Genomic DNA, 9,393 nt, shown 5'->3' on the forward strand with positions numbered 1-9,393 from the left:
AACATGTATTTTATCGTGCAGACTTTTCCCTATATCTAATCAATTTCGAAATCCTCCCTAAATCTTTCAATATTTTAGAAAATCCTATGATATCTACTTTAATATTTGTAATCCAAGATTGAGTTATCTTCTTGCAAATCTTTATTCAAGTATATCAAATCTTAGATCTATATCCGGTATATTTCTGCATATCTCAAATTCCAAAAAAATATACACGATATTAATTAAATTCTTGAGTTCTAAATAATGCTCAAGATAAAATTATCCGTTCCATTTTCGAAAATCTTGATACAAAATATTATCATGATAAAATCTAAAATCCTGGATTTTACAGTACTCAACAGATTCACAAGTTTAATTACAAACGAGCAACCATTTACGAACAATTTTAAAAGTCAAACTCATTTTCCAGGGGTAAAGTTTGTAGCATATGCCCAGGCATTGTTGTTAACTGGGTCTGCAAGGTGATCAGCGAGGTTCTCCAACGGACCCTTCCCAGTCACGATGGCCTGCACGAAGAATCCGAACATGGAAAACATGGCAAGTCTTCCATTCTTGAGTTCCTTCACCTTCAACTCAGCGAATGCCTCGGGGTCGTCAGCGAGACCCAATGGGTCGAAGCTGCCACCTGGGTATATTGGGTCGGTGATCTCGCCTAGTGGCCCGCCGGCAATACGGTAGCCCTCAACAGCTCCCATGAGAATAACCTGTGAGGCCCAGATGGCCAAGATGCTCTGTGCATGGACCAAGCTTGGGTTGCCCAAGTAGTCAAGTCCACCTTCTTTGAAGATCTGAGATCCAGCTTTGAACCACACGGCCTCACCGAATTTAACACCATTGCGTGACAAGAGCTCTGGGAAGACGCAACCAAGGGCTCCAAGCATGGCCCATCTGCTGTGGATCACCTCCAACTCCCGGTTCTTGGCGAAGGTTTCAGGGTCGGCCGAGAGTCCGGCGGTATCCCAACCGTAGTCACCGGGGAATTCACCCTTGAGGTAGCTCGGGGCCTCACCAGAGAATGGTCCCAAGTACTTGACGCGGTCTGGGCCATACCAAGGGCTGCCGGATGGAGCAGACTTTGAAGCAGTTTTCCTCATGGAAATCCTCCCGGTGCCTGTGATCTCGGAAGCAGATGGTGATTTGACCGCCTTTCCGGCCAAGGCAGGGGAAGAGAGAGCCATCGTCGATGAAGCCATTGGTAGCTGTTGAAGGCTGGTTGCTGCTGAGGGTATCTAAGGAATTAGTGGTTGATTTGCTTGTGGGATCTCATAGGTACTTATACAAGCGGTTTCTATCGTATTGTTTATCTTTGGAGATCAAATGCTGTATTGTGATTGGTTGGGAGTTTGATTATTGAATGTCCATTTGGAAAGTAGATTTTTTTGGGGATAAAAATCTCAAGATCGGTCCGTTTGTTCTTGCAAACCAATGGGAGTTTGCCAATGGTGCAATTGGATACAAGAAAACATGTGCGAGGAGGGATAGGTGGAGAATTAACATCCACATGCAAACCAAGACGCAAGAGGCATCGATTGATTAAAGAGAAAATGACAGAGTGAGTTTCAGTAATATTGGTCCCATTTTGATGATAGCAATGTGGAAAATTCTAGACCTCGGAAAGGATTCGCTAGCCATCATTAAAATCCTGAGATCTGTGTCTCTGTGAAATCTTGAAAGCCAATCGGAGCATAGATATATCAAGATAAGAGACAACTTTTGATTTGCAAATAAAATTATACATTTCTTTGATGATTTTTCTATAAAATGGAACTTAATTCCAAAATTCGAAAATATGGAATCAAGAGATCATATCATAAAAGGACTTTGTTTGGGTTTACTTTTGGGAGCTTAAAAGACTTTTCGTAAATTATTTTGTGAAAACCAAAATGTAGTTTTGGAAACATAAATTATACGACAGATGTCAAATTAGTTTAGAATTTATTCGACATAAATCATAATTTACAATATATTTTATTTTGGTTAAATAAGAAATAAAATAGAGTATTTTGAGAATTGATGAAAATCAAAATAAGAGAAACAAAAACATCGTGAAAAAAAAAACCCAAGCTCAAGACTCTCTAAGCACGACGGTTCGCTGTTGTCCGATGAGGAAGGGAGAATTTTCAAAGATGAGAGAGAAATAAAGAGTGAGAGAGAAATAAACAGCGAAGGAAGAAGGAAATGAGTGAAGGAGAAAAGGGGAGGTGTAAGCACGGATGCTCTACGTAAGCACGGATTAAAGTATTTGTGTAAAATTATTATTTTTTGAATTATTTTTGAAATATTTTTTATTTTTAAATTAATAATAAAAAAGTAGTTTATTGTGAGACGGTCTCACGAATATTTATCTGTGATACGGGTCAACCCTACTGATATTCACAATAAAAAGTAATACTCTTAGCGTAAAAAGTTATACTTTTTCATGGATGACCAAAATAAGAGATTCGTTTCACAAAATACGACCCGTGATACCGTCTCACACAAGTTTTTGCTATAAAAAAACCCTTTTTAAGGGACATACGTTAATTAGACCATATCTCATGAGATTTTAGACTTGTTGGTAAATTATATATATGTAGAAATTGAGAACCACTTAAAATAAAATCTTATAAACACTATCTTACACTAGAAGGCTTAACGAGAAAATTAGATAATATTTTCATTAACCGAAAGCCAAAAACCAATCAGATTAAGCATTGTTATGACAAGGGAATTTTGATCAATAATCTTGCTGGTATAGAGAGGTTACAAACGCTTTGTTAGTAACAAGAGGTAGAACGTTGGATCCGCCCATGCAACTAGGTCGTCCAAGCAATCCATATTAGTAGAGAAGGGTAAAATATTATTTTGCAAGAATGTACCAAAAAAACTTTGAAATCCTCACACCTACCTGCTTTTCGATTTGTGTTGCTAGTATTTTACCATTTTAATACCCTATTAAAAGCTATGTGTAATGCTCTTAACTCCTGTAATCTCTAAAAAGAAAATTTGGCTACAAGAATTTTTTATACAAGAGCTTCAACTTGGAGGGTTAAACAGTAAAATGGACAAAGATTTTACAGCCTTTTAAACTAATTAAGGCCATCCACATTTGTTCTCGTTATAACACCTACCACCTCATCAAAAATCGTGAGGTCCACATGTCATATACACATTATATGAACACATCTATTATCCTACATTCATTTTAACATTAACACTAATCATTTGTAGGTCATGTTATCCACTCATTCATTTTATTCTTATTTTACATTAAATAAATTCAATTNTCTAAGTTAGCACAAAGTTGGTGATGCACATGACTGTCAAGTATTTCAGAATTTGTTCGGAGATACTAATGAAATCCTCGGTTTAAGCCTTGGACGGGTTGTGAGGTTTTGTCACCTTAATCGTTGTATCAATTTGTCACGTGAACCTCCTCATCTTCAACAATCATGTTATGTAAAATAATGAATGCTAACATAATATGTTTTAACTTTTTTATGTATCAATAACGAGCTGGACTTATGACAATTGCCCATCTAGCTTGGAGCATCCCAAAGGCTTGTTCAACATCTTTTCTTGCAGTCTATTGTCTTTCCTTAAACAACCTCCTCTTGGGATCTTTTAGGCAAGGAAAAGCCTTTACGAAAGTAGCTCATTCCGGATATATTCAATCTGTTAAATAATACCTCATTCATATGTTGAGTCTCGTTGACCATGAAATTAATCTCTTGGGCATTTCTTTGCAAGACATTATTGAATATGGGAGATTCTTACAACACGTTAATAACATCACGTGAACCGACGAAACCAAAGAATGCATGTCATATCCACAAGTTTTGAGACACAACCGCTTCAAGCATGATTTTGGTGACCCATGGCCTCTTGTAAACTAACATTTCCAAGCAACTGGGCAATTTTCCATTCTCAATGCATAAAATCAAGGCTGTCCAACGTTCCAGGGAAGGCGTGCCTCTCATCAGGCATTTGAAGAAGATGTAAAAGGTCGGACGGTTGAGTCTCTGGGATGAAAGTCGTACTGACCGGTTCATTTTTCGTCGTAGATGTAAAAATACCGGTTGTGTTTATCACGAAAATTGAGGGGCGTGTCAGGCACATGATCGTGCCAAAGTTGTAAAATAATCTGACTTCTTTAATCAAACATTGAGAATATTGATTTGGTTGTACGTTTTAACTCATTCGAAATGACTCCAAAAACGAAAACACAAAATGAGGAATATGATGAAATTACAGGAGAAATCCATTAACAACATCAAATCTAATTATGTTGCTATGAACTTGATCAACGTTTTTACAAGAAAGTTGAAAGAATATGTAAAAAATTCAAGAAACTTGACTGCTGGAAATTGAAATAAACAGACATAGAATTGAGAGAATTCTGCAAAACTTTGCTGTAGATTTTGTTGGATGTGTTTGTTGTGTCTTTTTCTGATCCTTCCCTCAACTTTTATTCCACTCCACGGAACAGTTCCAGCCACATTCCACGATCATCTATGATGCGTCGTGGATCAACTCCTCCATCGTGGTTTTTTCTCGGACCAACTATATCTCTCCTGGACTTAGCAACATTTGGGCCTTTTTGTTTGATGGGCTTTTATTTTCATTGGATTTCAAATATTTGGGCTAAACAGGTTGCATGTGGATTAGATTTGATAATTTGGTTGATATGGATTATAAGGATAATTTTCTCTTATTCTAGCTTGTTTTCATCTTATAATTTACACATACTTTGAATCATCATCAAAAGCTTATGTTTTATCTTGAAATTATTGTATTTAATTATAGCCTCCAAGATAATATGGACGTTAGATACAAGATGACCGTTTGGAAAAGTTATGCACGGCTCCTGACATTAAAACAACCATATTTGAATTACTTGACACTTTCAGATATCGAGCTATTTTTGCAATTGACTTGAGCTGGTCCAAGTCTAGCTGTGGCTGGAGATGTCTGGCTGGTCTAGCTAGAGATCTCTAGCCGATCCGGTTGAACCAAGTCTAGCTGCACTAAATCGAGCTAGTTTTTATAACTCTTAATTCATCGATTTCTGGACAAAGTGATAAATATGAATGTCTCTTAACTTTCTATAAATAAAGATCTCAACTTCACAAAAATCTATTTATTTATTTTTTAAAAGAAAAATCATTAAATTTGTCCTATGAATACACACCCTTGTAAGATTTTTTACAAAGTAGTATAGATTAATACAAGACACTTATAAACATAGTACATTTTGATTTGAGTCATTGCTAAACAATGGTTGGCAAGTCTCAATAGTAGCGATGGAAAATTTAAAAGGCTCTCAATTCAAATTTATGCGCACTGTCTTAAGCTTAACAACCAAAATAATAAACTCGGTCACTAATCCTTTTATTAAACGAATAAAAAACAGCGACACAATCTGGGATTTCGGTAGTGTGCGGAAGAAAGAAAGTGGTAGACCAAGTCTTTGGTGGTTTTTGACGTGATTTGTAGTAAATTAGATACCATTATGAATAAACAGATGAATTCGAAATTCACCCGATATTAATCCATCAAAAAACAAATAGATTACGAAATAATGTAGCTCGATTCAAATGCAATCTTAGTGTCAAACAATTTATGTTTTTCCCTTTCAAAATGAAAACTTTTGCGTGATGTTTCATGCATGGTTAACACACAAGTGGACGTCGTGAGAGGGGGAAGTTGGTGGGTAAAGTAATTTCTCTGAGTTCGGTGAGTAAAGTAATTTTGTACAAGTGTGAATTGGTCATATTTTGTGTGGTCCTATTAATTTTCTCTCTTCATAAAAACACACCAAACAATTATGTATATTCCAAATTAACGTGTAGTATCATTTTCTCATGTTCAAAACGTAGCAAAATATTTAAATTTTTATTTTGATAATACAAAATATAGCTCAGGGTACTTGTATGATTTTATTCACAATAATACGATGTTTATTAAGCGTAAACGTTTATAAATAACTTTAATTATTACGAGATTAGTAGAGATAGCTTTTGTTGTAAATTCACACGAACGAAGACATCTTTGAATATTTCGAAAATCTTCTTGAATCTTTATTCAATATCTCCTCAATCAAGTTCACAAAAAGTGACTTTGATCCTCTTTTATCACTACTACAAAAACGGCAAACGACAACGGATTTTATCCATTGTTGTAGGCATTTAAAAACTGTTGTAACTGAGGGTGTTGTTGAAAGTCCGTTCAACGACAACGGTTTTTATCCGTTGTGGAAGATCAACTAAAAACCGTCGCAAATAAAAATAGCGACGGTCGTTTTTTCTACCCGTCGCTAATTTAAAATTAGCGACGGTTACATTAACCGTCGCTAATTTAAAATTAACGATAGTAGTAATCACGACCGTCGCTATTTTTAGCGACGGTCATCTTTCAAGAGTTCCGTCGCTAATTTGTTTCGAAAAATTAAAAAAAATACTTTTAATAATTTAATAAATATAAAAAAAACTAATAATCCAAACTAAAATCGTGTAAAAGAAAAAAATTTTAATTGTTGTGAAGTAGTAAAATCGTGTAAAAGAGAAAAATTTTAAGTGTTATAAAGTGGTTAGAAAAATTTTACGTGTTGTGTGAATGTGATAAAATTGTGTAACATAAAAAAATTTTAAGTGTTGTGTGAAGTGATGAAATGGTGTAAGAGAGAAAAATTTTAAGTGTTATGAATTGGTGAAAAAAATTTTAAGTGTTGTGTGAAGTGCTAAAATGGTGTAAAAGAGAAAAATTTTAAGTGTTGTGGAGGAAAATGGAACGAAAATGGAGATATTTATAGTCAGTTTGCGACGGGTTTGGTAAAACCGTCGCTAGCGACAGTTTTGGATTTAAATTGTCGCTAAATTTAGCGACGGTTAATTCAAAACCGTCGTTAATTTAAACGTAGCGACGGTTTTGACAAACTGTCGCTAAAATTAGCGACGGGTGCGAAATAACCGTCGCTAAATATTGCAACGTTTTCCAAAACCGTTGTTGTTTATTAAAAAAAACCACGCTAAAATTAGCGACGGTTATTTGAAAACCGTCGCGAATTTAAACGTAGCGACGGTTTCGAAAAACCGTCGTTAGGTTTTTGAATGAACCGTCGCTAAATATTGCAACGTTTTCCAAAACCGTTGTTGTTTGTCAAAAAAAAAACACGCTAAAATTAGACCGTCGCGAATTTAAACGTAGCGACGGTTTTGATAAACCGTCGCTAAAATTAGCGACGGTTTTTGAAATAACCGTCGCTAAATATTGCAACGTTTTCCAAAACCGTTGTTGTTTGTCCAAAAAAACACGCTAATCGACAACAGTTTATATAACCGTTGTCGTTGACCCAAAAAAAACGATCAAAGACAACGGTAAACCCCAAAAAGACAACAGTTTTTAAAAACCGTTATCTTTGACCTCCCAAAGACAACGGTTTTCGATAAAACCGTTGTTAAAAAACATACGACAACGGTTTTTGTGAAAAACCGTTGTCGTATGTGCGTTATTGTATGCAGAATTTCTTGTAGTGTATATTGCACTAAAAAAACTTGAAGAATTTTGGGTTAAGATGATGCACAAAAGTGGCGCACAAAATAACTAAAATTTAGGTGTAGGATTCGGCCACTTGATGTGAGAGATAGATGGTATTTGAAAATTTGAGGTGAAAGTATGTGTCTATCAATAAGCTCTTACAGTTTATTTATAAATATGCGATCAATTCCAAGTAGGTTACCTACAAGTTTGATTGACCTAAGATTTGTTCTTAAAATTTAGAAATTGCGGAATCCGAGTCAATCAAAACTTTCCACATAAATTATAACCAACTTTTGATTCATTATAATCTCGATCGTTGAATATTTAATACATAACAATAGAATATCGTGCTATGTTTTCATCAATAAACATACTAACAATGTACATATATCAATCATCAATGGGAAGCATTTGAAATACATAATCGAAAATCCGATATCACTTATATGACAACTATAAATAGCTCATTATTATGACATGTGATTTGTTTTCGACCCACTGAATAATTTCAAGACGACCGTCAATTTTGGAACACTATTACATAAATTAGGCAATTGTACTATCCAAACTGCTTTTGACAGTTTTACTCTTTCTCTCCATATTTCAGCAAGGTAATACATTTATAAAATCCTTTATAAGAAAATAATGTATGATCATATCAAACTCCAGTGCTAAATTCAACACCTTAAATTGTATTATCTCAACAAGAACAAATAAACCAATATTTGTGTATCCTCCAATAGTTCAAGAATACAACTAAGAAACCAATAATTGTAAGATATATCCAACTTAGAATGAATTTCAAATTGATTTAATTGACAATGGAACTGTTTGAACGCTCGACCACGGTAGCACCTATCCTCGTTGGAGGCTATCCATATTCCTTGAAAGCGTAGTTCATTGTATCCACTGGCACACTTGGCAAAATCTTATTGGTTTAAAGAGAAAAAAGGTTTACCATCTTTGATTAGTGATGATAGCCTTGCCAAATGGAAGTGCAATTTCAATTCCTGGAATGCCACCAGCCAATAATATTGCAGCATCTGATCCTTTTTGATAGGCCCAATTAGTATAAATACCTTCCTTCATATGTCTCGAATACAACATAAACCACATACAGTACTTGGCAATCCTGCAATAGAATCAGCAAAACCAGCCTTCAACTGCTATGGCTTCATCAACAATGGCTCTCTCTTCCCCAGCCTTGGCCGGAAAGGCGCTGAAATCACCATCCAGTTCTGAGATCACTGGCACCGGGAGAATCTCAATGAGGAAGACTGCTTCAAAGTCTGCTACATCCGGCAGCCCGTGGTATGGTCCTGACCGTGTTAAGTACTTGGGACCATTTTCTGGTGAGGCCCCCAGCTACCTCAAAGGTGAATTCCCCGGTGACTACGGTTGGGATACCGCGGGACTCTCGGCCGACCCTGAAACCTTCGCCAAGAACCGGGAGCTGGAGGTGATCCACAGCAGATGGGCCATGCTTGGAACCCTTGGCTGCGTCTTCCCAGAGCTCTTGTCCCGCAATGGTGTTAAATTCGGTGAGGCCGTGTGGTTCAAGGCTGGATCTCAGATCTTCAAGGAAGGTGGACTCGACTACTTAGGCAACCCAAGCTTGGTACATGCTCAGAGCATCTTGGCCATATGGGCCACCCAGGTTATTCTCATGGGAGCTGTTGAGGGCTACCGTGTTGCCGGCGGGCCACTCGGCGAAGTCACCGACCCACTGTACCCAGGTGGCAGCTTCGACCCATTAGGTCTTGCTGACGACCCCGAGGCATTCGCTGAGTTGAAGGTTAAGGAACTCAAGAATGGAAGACTTGCCATGTTTTCCATGTTCGGATTCTACGTGCAGGCCATCGTGACCGGAAA

At 36.7% G+C, this 9,393-nt stretch overlaps 2 protein-coding genes across 2 annotated transcripts; one reads left to right on the forward strand and one right to left on the reverse strand.

Annotated features, from left to right (window-relative positions):
• Nucleotides 1-337: 337 nt before the first annotated feature.
• Nucleotides 338-1,266, reverse strand: LOC140976899 (chlorophyll a-b binding protein 1B, chloroplastic). The gene has a single exon (XM_073441307.1). It carries the CDS (start codon nucleotides 1,194-1,196, stop codon nucleotides 402-404), a length of 795 nt encoding a protein of 264 aa, XP_073297408.1. The 5' UTR covers nucleotides 1,197-1,266; the 3' UTR covers nucleotides 338-401.
• A 7,344-nt stretch (nucleotides 1,267-8,610) lies between these two features.
• On the forward strand, nucleotides 8,611-9,391 carry LOC140977721 (chlorophyll a-b binding protein 40, chloroplastic-like; the record flags this gene model as incomplete). Its single annotated transcript, XM_073442464.1, has 1 exon — nucleotides 8,611-9,391. A coding segment is annotated over exon 1 (702 nt), but the record flags the coding sequence as incomplete, so codon positions are not given.
• Nucleotides 9,392-9,393: the final 2 nt, after the last annotated feature.

This window comes from Primulina huaijiensis, chromosome 5, assembly GCF_012295235.1.
Source record: "Primulina huaijiensis isolate GDHJ02 chromosome 5, ASM1229523v2, whole genome shotgun sequence".
Classification (NCBI taxonomy): Eukaryota; Viridiplantae; Streptophyta; class Magnoliopsida; order Lamiales; family Gesneriaceae; genus Primulina; species Primulina huaijiensis.

Excerpts from the sequence above, each read along its gene's own strand:
- LOC140976899 (XM_073441307.1), bottom strand. The coding sequence starts at position 1,196 with ATGGCTTCATCGACGATGGCTCTCTCTTCCCCTGCCTTGGCCGGAAAG.